Genomic DNA, 27,864 nt, shown 5'->3' on the forward strand with positions numbered 1-27,864 from the left:
CCAGCCCCTGGAAGGCAAAACGAGAAGTGTTTCCCCTTCTTTTTTCTATTTTTCTTCTCCTGGAATTAATGTTTTTTTAATTTCTCAAATGCAGTCTCTCTGCTATAAATTTCTCGATTTGCTTCGCCCTTTAAATTCCCTCTCCCTCCCTCCCTCCTCTTTCCCCCACGCTCCGTTCCTTCTCCGATCGTCGTCGCTCTCTCTCCTCAAAACCCTAGGATTTCGACGGAGACAGTCGACGGCGAGGCCTCAGCGGGCCCTCGGCTGGGGGAGTTTCCGGTCTGTTGCCGGTGAGGGAACGATCGCCCGCAGCGTGGTTCCCGTGGCGACGGCGATGGGCGAGGAAGGCGCCCCGGCGAAGCGGTTCTGGACGAAGTTCCGGGGGGAGTCGCTCTTCGCGATGTACAGCCCGTTTCTGGTGGGGTTGGCGTCGGGGACGCTCGAGCTGGAGGCGTTCCGGCACTACATCGCCCAGGACGTGCATTTCCTACGGGCGTTCGTTCGCGCGTGAGTTTTTCATGGGATTCTGGCTTGGTTCTGGCGTCGATTTGTGGTTGATCGGTTTGTTTTTCACGATTTTGGGTGGGATTTTCAGGTATGAGATGGCTGAAGAATGCGCGGATGATGACGATGCGAAGGCGTCGATCTGCGAATTGAGGGATGCGGTTGTGGAGGAGCTCAAGGTGCACAATTCCTTTGCGGAGGTGAGTCCTTGATTCGGTGTGATTGATGGGGTTTTCGTAAGGTTTGTTTGTTTTCGTGTTGCTTCGTTATATCGTTGGTGATCGTGTGTTGGGTATTGGAGAATTTCTCAGTGGAGTGATTGACTATGGATTCGAGTTATCTGAACTTTTGTTATCGATTGCTTTCTCGTACGGCGTAAATCGGTAACGGTTATGGCCTCAATTCGCTAGTTATTGCAGCCATGTTTCGGCTTTTAGTTATTGAAATCTGAAATAGAAGGAGATATGAAATATTTGATATTCTATTTCAGAATAAGACGGTTTTGTCTGAATTCAGATAAATGCATTCGAATGTATGTGACAGATGGATCACAAAAACAGTTGGAGCCAGGCTTTCTTAAGAACTTTTTATGCTAAAATCATACCTATATTTGCATGATTTCTTCATTCTTGTAAACTGGACAAATTTAATTCCGTATGCAACCGTGTGAATTTCTTGTGTTTTTGACATTTTTTGGATAGAGAATGCCTTTATCTGCAATCAAACGTGACTTACAACTTTATCGAGAATTTTTACTCTTGCATAAATGGTTGTGAAAATCTTGGCATATTGGTGAACATGAAATTGTTGTTTCTCTGGACGTTGTTTTTGGTCTTTTCAGATGAGGGCAGTTTTTTAATCGGGTAGTTTGATCTTTTTTTTTTACTATAGTAGGGATAAAATGCAGAATGAATCTAAGCTTTACCGTTTACCATTCTTACAGTGCATCTTGTTACATATGCATAACTGCCCCAAAAGCTGAAAGATACTTTGTCACACTAGATGCTTTGGTTTCTCCTTTTTGATTTTCAGAAAAGAAATGGTATTGAACTTCATTTTGAAGAAGCTTGCTAGATTCTACATTGATGGTCTTCATCATTTTGCTAATGCTTGAATGGATGTGAATATCATTCTTTGTTGAGTAACTGAACTTGTTGTTTTTAGTTGGAGTATATTGGCATCTCTCTCTCTCTCTCTCTCTGTACGATGCATGTGGAAGAATGGACATTTTTTTTTCCTTTTCTTTTTTGTTTTGGTGAGGAAGGGGGTGGTTGGGGGAATGAAATGTGGATAGAAAGACTATCTGACTACCCAGTATCAAGTTGCTGCATGCCACGTTTATATGTTTGTCCAGTCCTCCAATGTCTATACAAGTGGTGTATAAGTCATGATATATCACACAGTACGTTATGATAGGCTCAAAAGTTCTGCAGTACGTTCTTGAAACTAGGTTCAGGGGCATATGACATATGTAACTGATGCCGTGTATGATACAGTATGGTACATTATAATACACCCTGATATAAATGTGCTATGCACCCACTAGGTGAAAAGATTACAATTTTCCTTTTTTTAGATATTCTGGCCATTTTTTCCGTCTCTTTTTGGTCTATTGGGGTCACTTTTAAAACCCTGACCAAAGTCTTTCTTTACAAGTTTTATGAAGAATTTTAATGTCTCCAATAGTGAAAGTTTCAAGGATTTTGGGAATACTTTCCTTGTTTCTCGTCGATCAATTTAAAGGCAATTTTGGCATCAGAAAAGGGTGGCGTAAACTATTTTATCAAACACAAGCATTTCTCAACCTAGTTTGTAGCTTCCTCTTATCAAAGGTAAGTCTTTTTCGTATTTTCATAGAGGGAATGACATTGTTTGTTGGTTAGGAAAATTAATGTCTTGGTAACAACTTCGGATGGAGTCCAAGGAAGATGAAACATCCACATATTACCTTGACTTGAGAGTTAAGAGAGTAGAAAGAGAACATTTACTGGATTCAAGTGTAAAATATTTTATTTAGGTTCTAGATACATCACATTGGCTATAATGTGATTTGTATGTTTTGTACTTCACTATACCTTTTTATTGTCACAGATATGACTAACCTGTTTTTGTAAGTGTTTGATATTTCTTTGGTTGATCATTGTTCTTTATTTGTTCTGATCCTACATTGTAGTTTATCTACCTCATTATTGCAGTATCAAGATAACAAGCATATATGTGCCAGTCACCCTACACACTTTACATTCTTGGTCTGGATCAATTATGATACTGGGAATTTCGATCTTTGCAGGCATTTTAAAATGAAATGGTCTGATTATTGGATCCATGAAACAAACACATCTCATACTAGAGTAGTTGTATGGGGTGTTGTGTTGGCCATAGCATGAGCTACAACTTTTGCTTCCAAAGCTATTCTTGACATAAAAGGGTGCTGGGATAACATACAAAGAGTCAAAGACTAAGTTATCTTCTGACCATCAAATACTTTGCTTGTGCAATCCTTCTTGAATGCCCTCTCTTCAATCCAGTTTTCATGTAAACTTGGTTGGGGCTAGAGAGTGAACCTAGCTTCAGCCTTAAGGATCTTTTTTTTTTCTCTTTCTTTTACCCTAACCAATTTCTTTGTTGTGAAAAGAAATAGAAGTTGTTTGGTAATAATGTGATTGGTTGCAGGATCCTTAATGTGATTTGTCTAAAAAGGTGAAATTATTTACTTACATACTGGTAAAGAACTTTTGAGTGAAAATGATTTTTGTGGAAATAGAGGTATGTGGCAAAATCTCCTATGTTTCTTTCTTTCTTTTTTTTGGCTGAATCAATTGGGTTTCTAATGTGTTTAACTCTTGTTAAAAAATAAAAAAAAAACTTTGTCCAGTTTGCTTGTATGTATGATTTGTGGTTGGTGTAGCTGGTAAACTTGAGGTCACTATTTTTCTCCTGAACCTATGTGAAGACTTTCTTATTATCTCTTATTGGCCGCTTTTATGATCATCATGATGATGATAATGTAATGATGGGTCTTCTTCAGTGAATTCATTTCTTTTCTTCCTCTCTGTCTTGTATGGTTGGTTTGACATGTTCATTATATAAGTGTTTTTTATTTTTTGGTATGTTTCTTGGTTCACTGTAAGGTTAGTATGACCTTAAAGGACTTATTTTGTTCAGGGAGAAAAGTCCATGTCATATTGATCTGTCTGTAATACAGATTCATACTGTAAAAAGTACTCTGTAGCATCCTTCTTTATTTTATTGTATGGGGGCTGGAGGTGTGATGCAAGGAAGGTGCGTCGCTATCACGATAACAGGTGTCCACGCTGTTGTTTCTCAGTGCAGCAACAGAAACAAATCACCCGCGCACAGGCCTGACACTGTCGTGGATCTTTCTGGTGCCCGATCAGTTGTGCAACAGCAAGATAATCAAAGGAGTGCACGGTAAAGGATCAGATCAATGGATCTGATCAACGTCTTTTTATTCAAAAGGACTGATAAAGCATTACAATATTCAAAAGATAAACAGGCTGACAAATAGTGGCTGAATGTAAAGAAATAAATGCAAAACAATGTGAAAGAAAACCCACGACTGCAGTGAACCAACAGAAGAAAACCAAAACAGAAGAATAAAAGGAACAGTAAAAAAAGGCGTGCGGCTGAAAAAAAGATAACAGAGCTTTTGATTTTTCCAAAAAAATAGGCTCCGCACGCAACCCTAGGTTGGGTTATTTAAAGGGCTTTGGCTGGATCCGGGTCTCGGGTCCGGACCCGGACCCGAGATGAACTCTGCCTGTTGTTGGATCTGGGGCGCCCTGGCTTGGGCCCTCTGTTCTTGCCTAGATTAGGTACGATGGGACCTCTTCTTCGCACTTCGGTACATCGGTCTGGATCAGATCCATCACCTGGATTCGATCATCAATCCCCTGGTGCAAATCCGGTCCAAAGCCTGGGTCCTGCTGTATGGATCTGGGTCCATCCTGCTCTGCATCATTCTCCCCTGGTTGGAAACAAGTCGACTCTGGCGACTTGTTGTCTCCACAGTAAGCATTTAGATCAGACACATTAAATCTAGGTGACAGGTGCCAACTTTCGGGCAGTTCAAGGAGGTAAGACTGGTAAAATAGGCTCGCGAGCCGGGGAAACCCGGTCTCCTTGGTGGGAAGAAGAACTATCTTATGACCCTTAAGGATAAATGTGTATGTGTTCCTACGACCATCATGGATGGTCTTACAGTCAAACTGCCAGGGACGTCCAAAAAGATGTGACACACACTCATAGGGGCCACATCGCACCACACTTCATCGTGGTAATGCTCCCCCCATGGAGAACCGAACTAGACAACGCAGGGTGATAGGTACCTCGTTCCCTTTCTTGAACCATGCCATCTTATAAGGTTGAGACAATTTTTCCGTTCTTAGGTTCAAGGTGGACACGACACTTTCAGATACCATATTCTCGCACGCCCCGGTATCAATGATAACATCACACGCGTGCCCCTCACAGTTGCACCGGGTTCTAAAAATATTATTCCACAACCATTTTGTCGGGGCCGACTCTCGGGATGTGGTCAAAACATGACGGATGGTTAACAAATTTTTGATGTTGCCGCCGAACTCTACGACTTTCATCTTGTCATCCCCCTCAACAAGTGACTCACCCTCGCTCTCACTATCGGACACTGACTCAACAATGCCCTCTGCGAGATGTGTATTTTTGCTCATAGTGGGGCACTTGGACGCAACATGAACTAACTCTTGGCACCTAAAACAACGAATGGTAGACTCACTGAGCTTACCTTTGGATCTGGTGTGGTACGCGGGTTCAGACTGATCAAGCTTGCTAGGGTTGACTCTAGGGGTGGACTTTGAGTCTTCTTTCCCCGGGGAGCTCGCTCCCCTGGTTGGGAAACTCGACTTGGGTTGACTGGACTGATCACTACGGGATGTCCTATGTTCCTGCATCCTTTTCAATTTCTCCTCCACATTCATGGCATAACTGCTTGCCTGATCTAATGACTCGACTGTGATACAACTGAAGTCGTCAGAAATGGCAAGACAGAGACCAGAAATATACCTCGTGACCTGCTGGCGAGCGGTCTCCTCGATCTGCACTCATAGGGAAAGACGATGGAACTCAGCAGTGTACTCCGCCACAGTGCTGGTTCCTTGACGCAGGGTCATGTACTCCTTGTAGGCCCTCTCAGCGTGATCTGACAGCACGAATTTAGACTGCATTAACCGCTGCATCTCCTCCCAAGTCAGTACGCGCTCTGGTCTCTGCTGCTCCCTCGACCTCTACAGCTCAACCCACCATGTCTGCGCTAGGCCTATCAACCGAGTAGAGGCTAGGGAGACACGACGGTGCTCAACGACATCGTGGTAGTCGAAGAAGAACTTGACGACATAAGACCAGTCGAAGAACTGCTCTGCATCGAACCGACCTGCGAACTCTGGAAGCTCCAGCTTCACCCCGTACGTGGAGGGGCGCTCTGGTGCTCTCTGTTGACGGGCCTCCACCATGCCTGCGGGGTATTCATTCCAGAAGGCATCATCATTCATCACGATCTCATCTCTTTCACCACGATACTGCTCTCCTGGTAATTGATGTTGACGAACTTCGATGACCTGTGGTCGGCGCTTTGGTCGCGTCGGTCCCCGCTGAATCTGCACAGGAATCTGTCTCTGTCTAGCTCGCCCGTGAGGGGGCGCCATCTGCGGCCTGCGTTGTGGCACCGGTATGACAGGTGGTCCCGCGATAGGTGGAAGGGCTGGTCGGGTCTCAGGCTCTAGGTGGGTAGGAATTGGATAGTACGGGTTTGGGTTATGGGTCGGGTATGTATTGGGTTTTGGATCTGGAATGGGTTAATGGGTTGGTTCTGGTTCGGGAATTGGGTCTGGTTGGTATAATATTGGGTGGATTCGCCCGATTGGATATAAATCGGGTCCAGTCTTAAGTTATTCGTCGGGCTCAGATTTGGGTAGGTTGGATCAGGGATCAAGTTGTGGGGATAACAGGCTTGGTTTGAACTCGATCCACGATCTATATGATTATGGGCCTGGCTGTGACCCGGCTCAAATTCAAACTGGAGCTTCGTCCGGGTCCGATATGGGTTTTGGTCGGCATTGGACCCATATTGGGGTTCAAACATAATGGGTTGGGTTTGATTCGGGGCAACCCGCAAACCAAACCCAATTGGGTAGGGGTTTTCGGAGCTCAGACTCGCTCCTGAGGACCCAAAGGATGGTCCTCGAGACCCGGGCCCGAGCCCCATTTTCAAGAACTCGGGTCTGGACCCTCTCGGGTCCGGATCCAGATCCATCCACATGGGTCCCCTTGCTCCCGCCCGCAGGTTTGCTGCCATAGGGCCTCCACACGCGGGATCAGGGGAAAGGACCACTCCTTCCCGGGACGGGTTGATGCACCCGGGCCTGCAGCAGGGCCCAACGTGTCGTTGGGGTCCTGCAGACCAGGCCCGGCATGCGACACACCCACAGGGAGTCGCGGCCTGGGCTGGGGCACACCCGTGTGCTGCGGAGTTCCAGCCAGGGGTCCCGTACAGGCCTGACGCGTGCCCATTGTTACCGGATCCGGGTGGAAAGGGGGTGCACGCCAATGATGCAGTCAGGCAGAAAGTGGGTCCGCTGGCCTGTTCCTGCCATCGTTGCAGTCACCTGATCTGCTGCGTCGTCCACCAGATCTGCTCCTGTTTTCAACATCGAAGCCATGCGTGTACCTCCGGATGACTCAACGGCTCTGAGCCGTTCGTCGATCCCGTCCACGCGTCTCGACAAACCCGCGACCTCTTTGCTGATGCGCTGCATATTTTCTTGAATCTGGGTTACTGTGTCAAGCACCCGCAACATCGGATCGTCAACAACGGTTTCCTCCCGCTCTTTTCCACCGCTAGGATCATGCCTCGTTTCTTGAGCCATCCCACTGCCAAAGGAGGACGCCTGGGCTCTGATACCACTTTGATGCAGGGAGGGTGCGTCGCTATCACAATAACAGGTGTCCACGTTGTTGTTTCTCAGTGCAGCAACAAAAACAAATCACCCACGCACAGGCCTGACGCTGTCGTGGATCTTTTTGGTGCCCGATCAGTTGTGCGACAACAAGATAATCAAAGGAGTGCACGGTAAAGGATCAGATCAATGGATCTGATCAACGTCTTTTTATTCAAAAGGACTGAGAAAGCATTACAATATTCAAAAGATAAACAGGCTGACAAATAGTGGCTGAATGTAAAGAAATAAACGCAAAACAATGTGAAAGAAAACCCACGGCTGCAGTGAACCAACAGAAGAAAACCAAAACAGAAGAATAAAAGGAACAATAAAAAAAAAGGCGTGCGGCTAAAAAAAAGATAACAGAGCTTTTGATTTTCCCAAAAAAATAGGCTCCGCACACAACCCTAGGTTGGGTTATTTAAAGGGCTTTGGCTGGATCCGGGTCTCGGGTCCGGATCTGGACCCGAGACGAACTCTGCCTGTTGTTGGATCTGGGGCGCCTCCGCTTTGGCCCTCTGTTCTCGCCTGGATTAGGTACGATGGGACCTCTTCTTCGCGCCTCGGTACAACGGTCTGGATTGGATCCACCACCTGGATCCGATCATCAATCCCCTGGTGCAAATCCGGTCCAAAGCCTGGGTCCTGCTGTGTGGATCTGGGTCCATCCTGCTTTGCATCAAGGTGGGGTTGGGGAGTGTTGACTGAAGGACAAAGCTTTCTAAACAACAACAACAAACAACAACAACAACTACGCCTTCATCCCAAAACAATTGGGGTCAGCGATATGAACCAAAAAAGAAATTCATTTTGGGTCTTCCACATGAATCCTTTTCCTCCAATCATTTCTATCCAACGCCATGTCCTCGGTGAGGTTCAAAGCATTCATATCCTTTCCTATCATCTCCATCCAAGTCTTCCTAGGCCTACCCCGACCTCTTTTAACTAATATATTTTCCCATTTCTCCAACCTTCTAACTGGAGCATCATTAGGCCTTCGCCGAACATGTCCAAACCACCGTAAACGATTCTCTCGCATCTTATTTTCAATGGGTGCAACACCTACCTTCTTACGTATCTCTTCGTTCCGAATCTTATCTTTTATTGTATTTCCACACATCCATCTAAGCATCCGCATCTCAGCTACACTCATTTTTTGAATATGATGTCTCTTGGCAGCCCAACATTCCGTACCATATAGTAAAGCGGGTCTAATAGTCGTCCTATAAAACTTTCCCTTCAACCGCAATGACATTCTACGATCGCACAGCACTCCAGTAGCACTTTTCCATTTCATCCACCCAACCTTTATCCTATGATTTACATCTCCATCAATTTCTCCATACTTTTGAATGATGGATCCCAAATATTTGAAATAATCATTCACCGGTATATCTTGCTCACCAAGCTTCACTACACTCCCATCCCGACTTCGTTGCTTACTAAACCGACATTCCATATATTCAGTCTTACTCTTACTCAACTTAAAACCTCTAGCTTCCAATGTCTGTCTCCATAATTCTAACTTAGCATTAACCCCAGCTCTAGACTCATCAATCAAAACAATATCATCAGCAAACAACATACACCACGGTACATTTTCTTGAATTGATCTCGTAAGCTCATCCATCACTATCGCAAATAGGAAAGGGCTTAAAGCAGATCCTTGATGTAACCCAACCGTTATCGGAAAAGCTTTCTAAACAAATTTTAAAATTTTCTTTCATTTTAGCAAACTACATATTATAACATAGAGGGTCTATCATATTTAAGGGGTAGCAATAATATGACAAGTAGTATTGTGTGATGTGAGATTGAGTTTGGTAGTTTTTTATGTGTTGGTGCTGGCAGATTTTTAATTTGTTTTTGACCTAAGTGGGATTGTTTTTTCCTTTTGCCTCCATTTGTTTTTGTAGCGGGTGCTTGGTCTCCTGGATACTGATGTAGGCCTTGTCTTTTTTCTCCTCCTTTCTCTACCAAGATCCCAAAAGCAGAAGAGTAAGGCCCTACGTGATGATTTGGTAGGAAAGATGTGTTGTGCAATTCTTAGGTGTCAACAAAGAAGGCCTCCTCTTAGGATTGAATGAGATAGGTGAATGGTGAGGTCTCACTATCATAACTAAGGGGTAGGTTCATATCCTATGGGGCTTATCCCCCCCTCCCGCATGCCCGTCAAAGAAAAAAACAAACAAGGAGGTAAATGGCTGGTGGTTTAGAAGAGAAAAGAAACCTACTTGAATGTGGCGATCAATGATACATTTTAAATGATACTTGCAGATAAGTCCTTCACCTTTAGTTAAACAATTTTCATCTAGGCTACCCTACGTAGTATTGTACAGGTTCTGAGTATGACAACTTTTTCAGTCACTTAGCTGCCTCCTGTTAGTTTTATTTGCTCTTGCCAAATTTTGACTTGATTCTTGGAAAAGGGGACTCACACACACAGGCTTGGTGAAGAAAGCCCATTGTCAGCTATGTTCACGGATACTCCATTTTGGCTCCCGTTCTGTTATCCCCTTATATACTAGTCATAATGAAAACTTCATAAAAATGGTTGTATACCCATATCTGCAGCCGTATCCATGTGACAGAGATTGTCAATTAGCAGGCTTTGGCAAAGTCATAATGCTAGAACTTTTCTTAATTTAGCAAAACTACATTGTATCCAGTGGATTGACCCTACTAATTCACTTAAGTGCTGCTTTACTCTCTCTCTTTCTCTCTTGATATATATATATATATATATATATATATATATATATATATATATATATATATATATATATATATATATCCAGTGGATCGACCCTACTAATTTAGCAAAATGATTTTTGTTCTTTTCTCTTAAATCTAACTCTACTGATGTGATCTACATGCTTGATTTTATAAGGACCAGCTCTTGAATCATCCCATTATGATGCATAAACAATTTTTTTAAGGCTTTAAAATCAATGACTCATAATATTCATAAATATTTAAGCATTCAAAAATCATATTTTTTTGTCGAAAATACATGATCCTGCGGTTAATTCCTAGCAAATTCACCATGCCAAATACAACTACATGGTTGGATTTGCAAAGAAAAGTGTTGGAAATGTCCAGGTCACATGGTGTGTGCGTGCGTGTGTTTTATTGCTTTATTTGTCTGATTTGATCGCTCAACCACCAAGCTAATTGTCAAGTTTTTCTCAGATTATCTACATCTTGGTTGCTAGTATACTTGTAATGATCGACATGTAAAATTGTCAAAGGATAGAGAACCCAATGGTAACAATACGGTTGTTTATGTCACGAAATAGCACGGAACCCATGACATTCTAAATTGTAATCCAAATGCCAATCAAAATGTATTTGAATGCTAACAATATGCAAAAGTTGATACAAGTTGTACGAATAAATGATTTCATTCATAATAAACAAAAATACATAAAAAGAAATAAATACATAAGGGCCTCACTACACTACACTAAAAAAACATACAAAAGAACCTAAAACTACCCTTCACTCTCTCACCCACAATAGGCACACACACCCCATATATAGAGAGAAAGAGATAGAGTAAAGAGAGGAAAGAGAAAGTCCTCTACCCATTGGATTAGAAATCTAGTTATTGGGCTTAGTTCCTAACACAAATCTTGCTGTTGGGCTGAGTTTTCAACAACTAGTTAGAATATATATGTATATAAATATATAATATAATATATAATATACATACAAAAAGGATAGAGCAATCTTAACACCCCCCTCAAACTTACAGAAACTCACCGTGAGTTTGCAATTACAAAGAAAGAACTTATTACATAAAATGTCTTCATTGACTTCATCAAGTTCTTCCATTAGTTGCTTCCTTAAAGGAAGCTCTTGATCTTTAATTATATGCTCTATTATACAAAGGGTCTTTAGGATCATTATCAATATTTGAGAACCTTTAAATAGAGCTAACAAAACATCCCAACTCTACACATATATATCATAAAACATATAATATTTTAAAAATAAACTATATCAGTTGTATATTATGGAGAGAGGATGGCCAAACACACCAAAAATACAATATATAGAAAATATTTAATAAGACAATTTCACAATTGTCAAAATTATTAAAAAAATTAATTTTGAAAAATCATTAATTTTTCAAACAGAATAAGAATAGTCACTGAGAGACTCACTTCAATAGATAATTTTAATATATCATAGTGCTTAATTCATAAAAGAACATAATTCATATTATCAAAAAGAGAAATGCATGCATAAAATATGTCAAAGATAAACTAAATCATTAATTACTTTAGAAATTCATGAAGGCATGCATTATTCAAAGTTAGTATTCATATATATCTATCACGAAAAGCATATTAATACATAAAAGGCATGGATTTTCAACCAACATCAATACAATGAAGAAATAACTCACAAAAGAGTTTAAATCCCAAAATCTCATAAAGGAGAATAAATTACTCATAGTTATATTTTCTTTCAAGAACAAATCATTTTTACACAACGTAAGATATAAGAAATGATTCAAGTCATTCAATAAGGATTTAAGAAAATACAAATAATCATGTATCAATTAACTATTACATTTTAAAAGCAATATTAATCATACAACTAATGCATATATAAACGAATCATGCAATAGTTTAGAATCAATGAAAAAGTCACGTATAGACTAATTTTAAGAGATAACAATGAAAAACTTTCAAAAGACAATACCTTACGGAAAATATGAAGAGATTTAAAAACCCACAAATATAAAAAAATGCTAGTTTGTGAATATTAATATTAATATTAATATATATATATATATATATATATATATATATATATACACACACACACACAAAACACGCAAGGTAGCCAATTATGAAACAAATTTAAAGTATCCTTACTCATGCAATTAAAGCATATTTAATGCAAAATGCATGAAAATATTTCAATAACCATTTTCCATACAATGACAAATGGGTAGCAAAAATTTAGGAATTTTTATGGAAAGATTTAAAAATCTCACGTAACACAATGAATGATATTTGCAAATGTCAACAATATGAAGAGATTTGGACATATTTGGCTTAGGCCTAATGATGCTCTAGTTAGAAGGATGGAGAAATGGGAAAATATATTAGTTAAAAGAGGTTGGGGTAGGCCTAAGAAGACTTGGATGGAGATGATAGGAAATGATATGATTGCTTTGAACCTCACCGAGGACATGGCATTGGATAAAAATGATTGGAGGAGAAGGATTCATGTGGAAGACCCAGAATGATTTTCTTTTTTGGTTCATATTGCCGACCCCAATTGTTTTGGGATGAAGGCGTAGTTGTTGTTGTTGTAGTAATGCAACTTTTCTTAGAAGTATTTTAAAAGAGATTTTTTCAGTAAAAATCGTTTGTGTAAACCGTGCATCAAATTTTAAATTATCGGTTCACACTAGTGGTGAAGTCCGAGTCGAATACATGAAACATGTTTAAAGCTTTCGTACTCCACACATTAACAAACTTTATTGCCTTAAATTAAATGCAAGTAAATCGTTCTACTCTATTACAAAAGTTTGAGCAAAAATAAAAGTTATTACAACCTCAAATGAATTAAAATGGCTAGTGGCCCAAAAAAATTTAAAATAAAGAAAAACAAAAATCTGCAGAGTTCTTTTCCTCGCGATCTAGCCTTCCTCGTTTGCACGGGCACGAATCTCGCTTTTGTGCTTTCATCAACAAGCGTAAACCCGCCTGCAAGACACACAAACCAACTAGATTCCCTAATCTAGCTAATGTTAGGTTGCAAGAAACATAAATTAAATCTAAAAGAAAGACATGCAAGAATCTTATTATAGGAAATTAAATTCTAAACTAAAATGCTATAAAACACTAACCTAAATAGGAAGAAGAAAAAAAACTGCAGAAATGGTTAGCAAACAGAAAATAAAATCAACCAGGCCTCTCTTGAAATCAAATCCACGCAGCAGGTTGGTTACCTGCAAATCTGGCATGCAAACCGAGACCAACCAGATCTGATCTGATTTTATTTGTACTCAGTTGGGTCTGTGCTGCTGGCAGCCGATCTAATCTGAAAATTAATGAAATGGCCTAATCTGCCAGCCGAGTTGACCGCAGGTTGGCATGCTAGCAGATTCAGAATATAACGAGTTGGTACTAGTAGCAGGGATAAAAAAATAAATTGCAGATTGATAGGGATTTGCTACTGGCCACCGATCAGGTCAAGAAAAGAATGTCATGTTGGTCTTTGTTTCTAGCTGCGGAATAGGTCTGATGTTCAGCGAGCAATAGCCTGTCAACCGACCACTAGTCGGCTGCAGGCTGGCTAACAGTGTAGGCTGTTGGCTGATTTATTCAGACCGAGGTCTGAGCAGAAAATACGCATATCAGATCTGCCGATGCTGGCAGACCTGAGGAAAATAGCCCAGCCTGAATCGATCTGATCTGGCCTGGCAGATCGTTGGTCGGATCAGATCTGATTCCAATGCAGATCGGCATCACAGATCAGACGAAAGATTTTTTTTTTGCGCAGACTGATCAAACTAGCCTGCTGCAGCCGATTGGAAAGCCCGATCAAGTCGGGTCTGGGCTAACAGCGTGGGCTGTTGCCTGGGCTATCAAAGTAATCAGATCTGGATAGATCTGATCGACAGATCAGATCGCCAGATTGAATAAAAATATGAAGAACAACCCCCTATTTATTTTTTTGTGTTTTTGATTTAAACAAAACAAAAACTATGCTATGCTGGAAAATAAATTAACTAACCTATAATATGCAGCAAACTAAAGAAAAATTAATGCAATGAATGAAATTAACTATATGCAATAATATGGAAAGAAAAAGGGGAAGAAGAAGAAGCATACCTGAAGTCGCATCCGACGGAGTGGGGAGAATAGAGCGGTCTTCCACATTGATTGTGCATCACGTCGCCCTCCGACGAGAGATGGGAAGAAAGGAAGAAGACGACGAAAAAGGAAAGGAGAGAGAGAGAGAGAGAGAGAGAGAGAGAGAGAGAGAGAGAGAGAGAGAGAGAGAGAGTTCCTAGACAGAAAAGACGCTCCCCTCTTCTCCTTATTATTTATAATGCTTGATTAGGCTTTGGGGTGTCTTAAGAAAATTTCTAAAACACCTCCAATTTTTCAATAAATTCAAAAGACCTATGTTTAAAAAATTATTTTCTAAAAACAATGTTAGTAAAAATTTAAATTTTCATAAACACTCAAATGGGTTCACTTTATTCATTTTTTTCTCTTTTTTGAAAAATAAAAAGTGTCCTTCAGGATCATGCCAAATATCTATTAAACAAGGGTTATTAATCTTTTTTAATATGTAATCATGCATAGAAAATATATATAATATGCTTAAAAATTATGCATGATCAAATAGTTCAACCAAGTGTATTAGCCACTAGAACAAGAGTATAATCATAATGCCACTTATGAGATATTCAAACACACAAAAAATATGAATAATCAATAAGTGCACATAATTCACCACATTTAAAACAACATCTCTTGTCTACATATAATGACACTCACAATAAGTGTATCAGGTACTAAAACAAGAGTATAATCACAATGCAACTTATGGGCTAAACAAGCCCACAAAGTGTGAATAATCAACATGTGCACATAAATCACTACATTGAAAACATCTCTTGTTTATATATAATGACACTCAAAATAAGTGTATCAGCTACTACAACAAGAGTATAATTACAATGCCACTTATGGGCTAAACAAATCACACAAAAGTATGAATAAACATCTCTTTTTTACATATAATGACACTTAAATAAGAAGCATACTAGGATAAAACATACGAGGTAACGATAGGTTGTAATGAAAACAAACTAATGTCACCAAGAAAAAATAAGGATACCAATTTTAATAATCTTTCAAAACACCATGGTTTCAAAAATAGATATGTAATGAGATATTGCGGAAATATAAAGAGTGCTTATAAGCACTTGCAACAATGAATAAAAGAGATAATCTCACAAATCCACTAAGGGACAATACAAACACAAGCCTTTAAGAAGGCAAAAATATAAAAAGTCTCCTATTAAAAAGAGAGAGAGAGAGCTCTCAAGCAATATGGAATACATGGGGTTCACCCCTATTTATACAAGAGAGAGAGAGAAAAGGAGGGCCAAAGGGCCTCAAATGAAGAGCCAAAAGGGGGCTCCAGCTACTCTATGGTTGGAGCCCCTTTTGATTTATAAAAACAAAAAATAAAAAAGGAAAAAATAAGAATTAAAGGTTACATTGGCTGAAAAAAAATAAAATAGTTGTTTTCTAAAACAACTATGTGAAAAGACAAAAATACCCCTATTGGGTTTTGATGATATATATATATATATATATATATATATATATATATATAAAAAAGAGTACATATTTTAACACCCCCCCCTCCTCAAACTTTACGGGGAGATGATGGAAAGTTTGCCAAGAAGGAACATGAAGTGGGGAGTAGGAAGAGCTTTAGTAAAGAAGTCCGCCAACTGATATTTTGAAGTGACATATGGTAGAGCAATTGTGCCTCGTAAATATTCATCCCGAACATAGTGGTAATCCATCTCGATATGTTTGGTACGCTCATGGAAGGTATGGTTGCTTGCAATATAGATGGTACTCTTGTTGTCGCAACATAGCTTTGAGGCTTCAGTAATATTAACCCCCATGTCTTTGAGAAGATTGCGAAGCCAAACTAGTTCCATTGTTGTGGTTGTCATAACACGGTATTCAGCTTCAATAGACGATAATGGGACTTTCTGTTGCTTCTTGCATCTCCAGGCAATTAAGGAATCTCCTAAAAAGACACAAAACCAGTAGTTGAGATTCTATCATTAGGGTTACCTCCGCAATCTGCATCAGTATAAGCAAGAAGATTTAAGGAAGATGATGAGGATAGAAATAACCCTTTATTTATAGTGTTTTTGATGTATCAAATGATTCGGAGCACGACGCTCATATGCACAGTTGTAGAATCATGTTGGAATTGACTTGTAGAGTGAACCGCATGAGCGATGTCTAGTCTGGTGATGATTAGGTAGGTGAGAGATCCAATGAGTTGTCTGTAGGGAGTGGGATCTTCCAGAAGAACTCCGTCCTCCAACCTTAATTTGGCATTAATGACCTCTGGAGTTTCTACCTTTTTATCATCTAAAATGCCAGACTTAGTACATATATCAGCAACAAGTTTCATCTGTGACAAAATATATCCTCGCGGAGAATATGCGACTTCAATGCCAAGAAAATATCTGAGGAAGCCTAAATCAGACATGTCAAAATTATTTTTTAACATGTTTTTAACATTAAAAATACTATTTTGATCATTTCTAGTGATAATCATGTCATTAACATAAAGCAATAAGATAACAATACTAGTACCTGCACTTTTAACAAAGAGAGCGATGTCAGTATAACAAGAATGAAATCTTAATGTAACCATGATATCACTAAAACGATCATACCAAGCCTTGGGGGCTTGTTTAAGACCATATAAGGCTTTTAAAAGTTTAAGGGTTTGACCTTGACCAATATTGATTCCGGGTGGTGGATCCATATACACTTCTTCATTTAAATTCCCATTTAGAAATGTTTTTTTCACATCGAGTTGATATATAGGGCATTTTTTGTTGAGGCGATAGTTATTAGAGTCCTGACACTAGTCATTCGTGCTACATGAGCGAATGTTTCCTTATAGTCAATTCCATATTTCTGCGAATATCCCTTGGCTACTAACCTGACTTTATATCTTTCAAGGGATCCATCGCTTTTAGTTTTAACTTTAAAGACCTAGCGACATCTAATAGGTTTTTTACGTGGAAAAAGTTTGACTATGTCTCAAGTTTTAGCCTTTTGTAGCGCATCTAATTCTATTTTCATTGCTTCAACCCAATGTGGTAGAGTCTTAGCTTGATTATAATGAGCGGGTTCAAAATATGAATGTAAAGTTATTAAACATGCCCAATAATTGAGTGCTAAAGACTCATAAGATACAAATCTATTGGGTGGTATTGATTCTCTTGAAGAGCGCCTAATGAGAGATTCTTCCGAAGATTCAGAAATTTGAGAGAATTTCTCTAAAGCACTAATGGGCCTTTCTTGATCTCTTCGAGAGTAAACATTAATGTTTTCATTATTAGGACCACTATTTGGTGGTGTTATATCACAGTTGGACACTTCACAAGTGTCCTCTATATTTTCAAGATGATTCATAGAAGCATCATTTATGTCATCAATAAGATCATGTAAAAACATATAATCAATTTCATGTAATTTTTTTATGTTTTCAAAGCCATTCTCATCTTCTAAGAAGGTTACATCTTTTGAAACATAAAGTTTGTCATTTTTGAAATAAAAATACCTATAGCCTTTTTTATTTTCCCCGTAACCAAGAAAAACACATTTAATTGCCTTTGGAGATAACTTATCTCTCTTATGTAAGAGAACAAAACATTTACAACCAAAGATGCGGAGGCGATTGAAATCGGGAGAGAATTTAAAAAGTTTTTCATAAGGAGAGGCATTCTTTAATTTTGAGGAAGGCATTCTATTGATTAAGTATGTTGAGGTTAAAACGACTTCATCCCAAATTTTTTTTGGAATATTTCTAGAAACAAGCAATGTTCTAGTGGTTTCTATAATGTGCCTATGCTTTCTTTCCGCTAGTTCGTTTTGTTGTGGAGTCTGAGGGCATGATTTTTTATGACAAATTCTATTTTTGGTTAAATAGTTTTGAAATTCATTAGATAAGTATTCACCACCGGAATCAGTTCTCAAAGTGGATATGTTACTTTGAAATTGGTTTTGAATTTTCATATGAAACTCTTTAAAAAAGGAAAAAACTTTCGATTTATGACTAAGGAAATAAATCCAAACATATCGAGTAAAGTCATCGATGAAAGTGACATAGTAAGAGTAACCCCCTTTAGACCTAATCGGAGATGGTTCTCAAACATCCGAGTGGACCAATTCAAAGGGTCTTGAAGAAAGAAAAATTTTAGTTGAGAAAGGAATAGACTTCATTTTTTCAAAAATACAATCTTTGCAATTAATGTTTTTTTTTCTTACAAAATTTGTTTCCAAATGGAAAAAGATACATTTTTTAATAGCTTGGATGACCAAGCCTTTTATGCCAAGTTTCAATACTTTTCTCTTGGACATAAGAACAAAAAGAATTTGAAGGAAGGTTTAGATGGTCCATATAGTAGAGGTTTCCCTTCCTATGGCCTTGCCCAATCCGCTTCCCGGATCGGAGATCCTGCACAAAGCAACCATTAGATGAGAAAGATATTTTACATCCATGATCGGCAATTTGGGAAACCAAAAATAGGTTTAAATTTAATTTTGGAATAACTCTAACTTTTGGGACAAAAAGATTTTGAGAATTTTTGGTGTTTAGAGTTCCAATACTAGAAATTTTCAAAAGAGTTCCATCAGCCGTAGTAATATAAGATCCTTTTGAATTTGTGCAAACATCAACTAATGCATTTTCATGAGGGGTAATATGAGAAGAAGCTTCGGAGTCTAAGATCCAAGAGTACATACCGGGTGATGATGTAGACGCAATAACCGCACCCGATGTGGAGGAAGTAGCTTTAAGGATTTGTTGAAGAGCCATGGATATTTGACAAAGGGTATTTTTGAGATCACCATTCTTGCCTTCATCTTCTTTGGTGGTAGATTATTCACGAGAGGCCACCTTAGGCTTGAAAGTTCCATTGAGCTTTGGGCGAGCGGGTTTAATGTGACTCGGCTCATAACAATGATGACAAATAATCATTTTTCTTCCTCCATTATTGTTTCCTTGTTTACCAAAGTGTGGGGGGGGGGGTTATAGGTTTTTACATTGTTGTCGGGTTTGGATACGGCAAACACTTCATCAACATGTTTACTCATGCCAAGCCTTGTCTCCTCTTGAGTGATTTCGGCAATGGCATCCTCAATTGGAGGAAAGATAGATCTATGGAGAAGTGAGGATCTCACTTGCTCAAATTCGGGACGTAGTCCGAAAAGAAATTGGAACAATCGTTCTTGTTCCATTTGCTTGTCTTAATTCAACATCTTCCATAGCAACCCATTTTGGCTCTAAAAGAGTCAATTCATCCCATAGTGGATTTAAGGTACTATAATAGTCTTGAATGCTAGAGTCACCTTGTTTGGTGGTTCTAATCTTTTCTTGCAAAAAATACGCTCTTGTAAGATCCTTTTGGGTATACATACCCTTCATAAAGAACCTAGCCTCATTGGCACGACGAAATTTAGCTATATTAGCACATATCTTGAGTTCGACATTATTCATAAACCACGCAAGGATTTTTGCGTGATTGCTTTCCCAATCTTCCACTTCTTTTTGATGATTTTCAATGGCCTTGAGGCGGGCATCTCCTTCAAGTGCCTTTTCTTGACCTCCTTCGTTTTTTGTGAGCTTAAGTTTAGGTTCCGGAACGGTACCCATGACAAATCCCCAAAGTTTCTTTCCTTTGAGGTTGTTTTCTATTGCCGATGCTCACATCATGTAGTTCTTCCCATTGAGCTTGAAGGATAGGTCTATCTTTGCCTCCATGATGATTCCAAGAAGTGAGAAGAGAAGAGATACACAAAATATGAGATATACGTACCACACTTTTCTTCCAAGAACCAAGTGGCTCTGATACCATGTAATGAGATATTGCGGAAATATAAAGAGTGCTTATAAGCACTTGCAACAATGAATAAAAGAGATAATCTCACAAATCCACTAAGGGACAATACAAACACAAGCCTTTAAGAAGGCAAAAATATAAAAAGTCTTATTAAAAAGAGAGAGAGAGAGCTCTCAAGCAATATGGAATACATGGGGTTCACCCCTATTTATACAAGAGGGAGTGAGAGAAAAGGAGGGCCAAAGGGCCTCAAAAGAAGAGCCAAAAGGGGGCTCCCATGGAGTCGTTGGGAGCCCCCAACGGTCACATTTGTGACCATTGGGGGCTCCAACGACTCTATGGTTGGAGCCCCTTTTGATTTATAAAAACAAAAAATAAAAAAGGAAAAAATAAGAATTAAAGATTACATAGGCTGAAAAAAATAAAATAGTTGTTATTCTGTATGCTTATAATTATGATTATTTGTGATGACTATCTTGTTAAAATATGTACTTTATATATATATACATATATATATATATATATATATATATATATATATATATATATAAGATTATTTGTGATGACTATCTTGTTAAAATATGTACTTTATATATATATATATAAAGTACATATTTTAACAAGATAGTCATCACAAATAATCATAATTATAAGCATACATAATAACAATGGCCAAATAAACAAATGAGTGATACAATACACTCACGGAACTAAAGATCAAACAATCGTTAGTTAGAGATAGACTACATGTTGACAATCTAAACTGACACAAACTAAGGTGCACATAACTTACCCCAACAAAAAGGTCAAAAAGAAATGATGCATCATATAAAATTCTGTGATGGACAACCAAATGCCATAAGAAGGCAATAAATACTCACGGATCTATTTCCAAATAAGTGGGTTCATATATAAGAACCGATTTGAAAAAACAAAGTTTCAAATCAAATCAAACAATGGTAGATGAATATAGTACAATCATGTGCACAACAAGATGACAATTGATAATTTTTCACAAAACAAGATTACATCAATAATAATGAAGGATGAACATGGCCAATATAGGCAAGCTATATAGAGAGGTAGTTCAATCTAGATTATAAGTCTATCTACGAGACAATATTGATTTTTAACATTAAATGAGTCAAAACATATATAGAGATTTTTGAAAGGACCATAGAGAAAACCAAGAGCATACACAAGTACAACTAATCATGAATATTCTCAAAGAGCTAAAAGATCATGTATATGCAATAATCTAATGACTTTAAAGCCACATATCTTATACAAAAGCTTATGAAGGATTACATAAGATATGCATAGGAATATGCACAAATAACCATAAAGATACTAACATACCCAAAATATTTATTTTTGAATTATCCCGCTTATGCAAGAACTAATAAAACAATATCTCATTTTTAAGAGAAAATATTAATTTCAATTAATTTGAGAACATGTCTAATTTTTCAACAAAATACCGAATAACAATTTTGAAATGACACGTAAAAACATGCATAGACATATGTGTACGACACATGAATATATAGATGATATACCGATAGCGCAAACTCACAAGAGCATACAAACCATCCATTGCATGACTAATGAGAGCATGCATACAAGGATTTAAAATTTCTTAAGTAGCACATCTCAATAAAACACCACATAAAATTTACAGAACATGCTTTGGCATGTGCATAAAGTCACCAATTACGATAAACACATTACATATAAAAAAATTGGCTTTTTTGTAAACAACATGAAAAAACATATAAGCATAGTATTTAAGATTTAAAGAAACCACATATTCTTACAAAATATAATTTTCGTTACGATATTTTTCAAAAAATATATATTCATAATCAAAATATATACTTGAAGTAAACATGTTTATGCAAAAACATTTGTCAAAAGACAATAATTTCCACAAATTTTAATTTTGATTAATTTGAAAACATATTTATTTTTAATAAATAGCCTTAATATTTCAAATACATTTTTAAATATATACTATAAAAGTTTAAAGTAGAGGACAAAGAAAAATACATACCAAAATGCGATTGTCTTGAGTCCAAGCCGTACATCAATTCAAATCTTTCTTTTGATGTACAAACACGAACAAGATGCCAAGACCAAGATGCCTTGCTTTGATACCATGCCACGAAATAACATGGAATTCAAGACATTCCAAATCGTAGTCCAAATGCCAATCGAAATGTATTTGAATACTAACAATATGCAAAACTTGATACAAGTTGTATGAATAAATGATTTTATTTATAATGAACAAAAATACATAAAAGAAATAAATACATAAGGGCCTCACTACAACACACTAAAAACACACAAAATAACCTAAAACTACCCATCACTGTCTCACCCACAATAGGCACACACAACTCATATATATAGAGAGAAAAGAGAGGAAGAGATAGAGTAAAGAGAGGAGAGAGAAAGCCCTCTCTAGCCATTGGGCTTATTTCCAAACACAAATCTAGCTGTTGGGCTGAGTTCAGTTGACTTTACAATAAATATATATGTATATAAATATATATATATATACATATATATATATATATACATATATATGATATATAATATATTATATACATACAAAAATGATAGAGTAATCTTAACAGTTTATGCAGCGTGCTTGACACTATCTTTGCTTGGTACTTTTTGTATTTGGTCCAAATGAACAAAAATATTCTTTGTTCAAATATAGATTATTAATATGATCGATTAATGTATGGTTTGTGGAAGTCTACGGTGAAAACAGGGAAATCACATGAGGCAAGTTCAATTTCTTTTTGGGATTTACTTCTTCCTTTATGCATGGTTTCTATTGTTCATTCTAATCTAGCACCTGCTGAGGCTTATATCAGAGAATCTGTCTGGGTGGGTCTTATATAAGAAAAGAGTTTTTATGATGTGATTTCTCTGAAGGTGGTCCCTCGTGCAGGCTTGGGGTGTTGATCTTGTCAAAGAGAGTGCTCCTAATTCTGCAATGGTCAACTACACTGAGTTCTTGTTGGCAACAGCTGCTGGAAAAATTGAAGGTGGAAAAGTTCCAAGCAAAATTGCAACGCCTTTTGAGAAGTCAAAAATTGCTGCTTACACTGTAGCTGCTATGACCCCTTGCATGAGGCTCTATGCCTTTTTGGGTGTGGAGCTGCAGCAAGTTCTGGATCATGATGACCATGATCACCCTTACCAGAAGTGGATTGAAAATTATGCCTCTAAAAGTTTTGAGGTTAGCATACTTTTAATTATTTTCCAGTTTTCTATTTTCAACAAATAGCCTCGTTGATGATATTATTGTGCTTTCAAACATGGGAATGGAATGGAAAATCCAGCTTTCCTCCTATTGCTAGCTAACCCCCCCCCCCCTCTCTCTCAGGCATCAGCTCAGCTGACAGAGGAGTTGCTCGACAAACTCAGTGTTTCATTTACAGGCGAGGAGCTTGAAGTCATAGAAAGACTTTATTATCAGGCGATGAGACTTGAAATAGAATTTTTTGATGCTCAGCCCATGTCTCAGAGAAGTTTAGTGCCTTTGTCCAGGATTCATGACCCAGCAAAGCAGCAGTTTATTGTCTTTTCTGATTTTGATTTGACATGTACTATTATTGATTCATCAGCCATTTTAGCAGAAATTGCAATATTAACTGTGCCCAAAGTGGAAACTGATGAGTCTGAGAATTTGAATGGTTGGAAGTCATCTGCGGACTTAAGGAAATCATGGGATGCTCTGTCCAGGCAATACACTGAGGAGTACGAACAATGTATAGAAGACATTGTTCGTACTGAAGAAGGTATATCAAACATTTACTGAGATTATTACATAAGCTGTGGTAGTTTTTTAGAAGTATTCACTTTTGTACCAAAGCATATGATCACTTTTCTTTTCAGGAGAAACTATACCATTTGCTTATGAAAGCCTGTATAAAGCACTTGAACAACTTTCTGAATTTGAGAAACGTGCAAACTTAAGAGTTATCGAGTCAGAAGTACTGAAGGGATTGAATTTGGAGGATATCAAACGAGCAGGCGAGTGTTTAAAACTTCAAGATGGTTGTGCAAAATTTTTCCAGCGGGTTGTACAAAAGAAGGATGAGTTGAACTCCGATATTCATATACTTTCTTATTGTTGGTGTGGAGACCTTATTAAGTCAACCCTTAAATCAGGTAAGTTTCTATCATAGTTTCTGTTTGTCAAAAGAATTAAAGGATCAAGAGGATGTTAGCTTCTGTGAGAGACTGGTCTATCAGGGGAACCAATTTGATACACATGTATAATCTGTTGGCATGCACATGGGTTTGCACGCCTGTGTGTGCGCACATGCATGAGTCTTATTTAGTTTTTAGTCATCTGTCATGTGTCTCTGTGATTGTGATGTGCTTTATGTGATCTCTTCAACTCTGAACAGTATAGTTATTATCTGGTTCAAATGGTATGTATTTGTGTGCGGGTGCATATATTTTACGCACATTAACCTGTTCTTGTTGGCATGAATCTGAACTATGCACCTGTTTTTGAATCTTGCCTTGTGCGCATTGATTTATCCTTCTTTTGTTAGAATATGCTTACTGTTACCTAAATGACAATTTGCTCTTTAGGATCAGTTATTATTTGTGGGAGATTTTGCATAGTGGCAGACATTCTGAATGTTCCTCTGGCAATCATTGCTAAACTGGGTAGCATTTTGGAATTTCTTTTGTTGTTTACATTTCATAAAAAAATGATTTTGGTCTTCAGATGATAGTTTTGACTTCTTTCGTCATTAGCTCGTGCTCTGCCTGGTTTTTGGTGGTACTACCGCTTAATGTCAAGTGTGTGGCCTTGTGCATGTCTGAGGCATACCAGTGGCCCCACATGATGGTCTGTAATTACAAGTTCACACTAGCACCGGACCAACTGCATAACCTGCACGAACACATTTGTGTGGTGTACTTGGACCATTGTAAGAGTGGGAATTGACATCATAAATAGAAGTTGGCAGTAAATTTAAATCATAAAGGATTGAGGAAGCAAGAAGCAGAAAGGATGTGCTAAGGGAAATTATTTGGGAAATGAAATAGGATTTTGTGATTTAACTTTTTAAGTGATGTAGAAGGAAGAAAAGTAAGAAAAAAGATTTAAGCGAATCTTTATATTCTATATGATATCTTAGGACATCCTTAATTTACTGTATTAAAATGACATGCAAGTATACGTGCAAAATTTAGAAGCAAATAATTATTTATTATGGACAAGAATGTCATTTATGGCAGTAAACTTACTTTATGGTGTATACGTCAAGTTATTAGAAATAATAAAAACGTACTTATGCAACATTTGTTACATATTCTATAATATCTACCAACACATTTAAACAAGCATTACAACATCCCCAAAGACCAAAAGCCCTTTTTCTGAAAAGTAAGCAGATGCAATAATTGTTTCAAGAATCCCAATTCCCTATGACTTTGATATTCACAACTCCCAATGCAGGAATCACCATTTCTGATCGTTTCCTACTTGTTTTGGAAATGTGTCATTTGTTTAGTACAAGTTACTGTTGTGCGTAGGAGCCTGTTGCAACAGTAATTTTGGCAGAGTAATCTTAAGGTATGATTGCAACAGGAGAGAGTTCAACTTCTCCTAACCCTAAAAAAATGCGTTTTCACGGGGAAAAGGTGTGAAGGTAGAGTTAGGGGTTTAACTTTCTCTGAAGTATTTTTAGGCTATTTCAGACAGAGAAAGAAAGACTCATGTTTGCAGCAGCTGGGTAAGTTGGAGCCTGCTGACAAGTTTATGAATTGAATAGTAATTGTTCTCCATTCTAAACATGCCCTTTGAGTTGATGATGTTAAAAATGAAAGTAGAAACCATGCTAGAGTAATTTCAGCTTGGTTACACACATATATAGAGTGAATCTCCCTTAATGAACTAGTGTCTTTCGGTGCACTATAAATTGCAGCATGGTTCTAACAACCGAAGAACTCGGTTGGTGGAGTCAAACTATTGAAATGTTACTGGATGTTTTTTTTCCGAAAAAAACTGTTGAAGTGATAATTAAATAGGAAAGGGACAGAATGTCAACTTATGGACATTTTGGAATAATATTAAATGTATAGGGAATTCAAAAAAATTTAGGATAAGAAAATCTGTATTCGTCACTCCTTTAAGCAAATTGTTATCAGGTTTTGTTTTAAATCATAAGAACTATGCATGTTTGTGAGCTAAAGTTCGTCAACATTAAAAATGTTAAGCATCTACAGTAAAATTTGTTTAAAACATGGTGAATTATGTAATTAATTTGGGGACTAGGCCCATACTTTGTCCAGACACTTTCTTCTCATCCCTTTGTTGGTTTGTCTTTCTCCATTTTGTTGCCCTGTTATCTACAAGTTTTGAAGAGAGTAATTAGAAATTGCTGCCTTCGTTGACATGCAGGTGGTCTTGAGGTTCTGAATATACATTCAAATGAATTCGCGTATGATGAATCCATCTCCACCGGTAAAATAGTCAGGAAGGTAGAGTCACCTATGGATAAGCTCCATGTTTTTAAGGGCACCTTGAAGAACTGCAGTGATGATAAGCATTTGTCTCTTTACATCGGAGACTCTGTAGGCGACTTGCTCTGCTTGCTTGAGGCAGATGTGGGTATTGTCATCGGTTCTAGCCCTAGCCTTAGGAGGGTAGGGAAAAGGTTTGGCGTTTCCTTTGTACCTTTATTTCCAGGGGTGGTGAAGAAACAGCGTGAGTTTGTCGAAGGCGGCTCCTCAAAATGGAAATGGCAAAAAGGGGTTCTTTATACCGTCTCTAGCTGGACTGAGATACAAGCCTTTATCTTGGGATCATGAATCATTTGCAATCATCTCTCTCTCTCTCTCTCTCTCTCTATATATATATATATATATATATATATATATATATATATATATATATATATATCTTGGGATCATGAATCATTTGCAATCATTTCTCTCTCTCCCCTTGTTCCCTTGTTGATTGGAATATTGATCTGATTTTCGTATCTAGCTATAGAAGTAGACATTAGTTAGTGGCTGATTTTACAAGTGCCACTCCATAGTTGGACGCCTTCTCAGGACTGCCATGCAATTATGGAATTTCTGCTTGTCCTCTGACAAATGCATGGCATTTTTTGGTAATTCTTCTTATCTCTTCCTTGCATCATCTATTGCTCTTTACAGCTGTTTCTGAAGATTTCTTTCTGAATTATGACTTTTTTTAATGAAAGAAAAATTTATTGAATTAGTGTTAGATTGTTATTTTCAACTTATGCAGGTGGGGAGTTCCAGCCTGTGCAACCCTTAAGCGGGGGAACTTGTATGAATACAAGTAGTACGTTTTGCATTTGTTCTCTTGTATGGTCTTTCCTGCTTGTGGAAGAGCACAATCATTTGTATTGTAAAAGATAAACAATCCAATTTTGTGACCCACCAAAATTGATCAGTATTTGAAATCGATCATGAAGGTGAATTGGGTTATGTCCGTATTTACTTGCTCTTTGTGTTGAATCAAATTTGGTGTTCAATGCAATGGATGTTTTCCTGATTTTTTTCTTAGTTAAATTTCTGTCGTTCAGCCTAATATGGTGCTCTCCTTGTTAAATTAACTTGCGTCCGCTTGATGAGGCAATCTGACAGGTGCTTGATCCAAACTGTCGGTTTCAAAACCAAAATTGAGGTTGGCTGGTTGGA

General features: G+C 37.9%; 1 protein-coding gene across 3 annotated transcripts; it reads left to right on the forward strand.

Annotated features, from left to right (window-relative positions):
* Positions 1 to 27,735, forward strand: LOC149821827 (bifunctional TH2 protein, mitochondrial-like). Of its 3 annotated transcripts, XM_089979978.1 has the most exons (7): positions 1 to 507; positions 596 to 704; positions 23,117 to 23,407; positions 23,555 to 23,969; positions 24,067 to 24,342; positions 26,594 to 27,308; positions 27,449 to 27,657. In XM_089979978.1, the coding sequence occupies exons 1-6, from the start codon at positions 89 to 91 to the stop codon at positions 27,001 to 27,003; spliced, it is 1,920 nt and encodes a 639-aa protein (XP_089836104.1). In that variant the 5' UTR covers positions 1 to 88; the 3' UTR covers positions 27,004 to 27,308; positions 27,449 to 27,657. The 3 variants fall into 3 exon arrangements, with proteins under 3 accessions (XP_089836104.1, XP_089836106.1, XP_089836105.1); XM_089979980.1 differs by lacking the exon at positions 26,594 to 27,308 and having other exon boundaries at positions 27,426 to 27,735; XM_089979979.1 differs by lacking the exon at positions 26,594 to 27,308 and having other exon boundaries at positions 27,449 to 27,735.
* Positions 27,736 to 27,864: the final 129 nt, after the last annotated feature.

This window comes from Nuphar pumila, chromosome 11 (genome assembly GCF_984573655.1).
Source record: "Nuphar pumila chromosome 11, dmNupPumi1.hap1.1, whole genome shotgun sequence".
NCBI classification, from domain to species: Eukaryota; Viridiplantae; Streptophyta; class Magnoliopsida; order Nymphaeales; family Nymphaeaceae; genus Nuphar; species Nuphar pumila.

Bases quoted from the DNA above. Each gene is read 5' to 3' on its own strand.
- LOC149821827 (XM_089979978.1), top strand. From the start codon at position 89: ATGCAGTCTCTCTGCTATAAATTTCTCGATTTGCTTCGCCCTTTAAAT. The intron at 508-595 runs GTGAGTTTTTCA...TGGGATTTTCAG, and splicing joins CTACGGGCGTTCGTTCGCGC to GTATGAGATGGCTGAAGAAT. The intron at 23,408-23,554 runs GTTAGCATACTT...CCTCTCTCTCAG, and splicing joins ATGCCTCTAAAAGTTTTGAG to GCATCAGCTCAGCTGACAGA.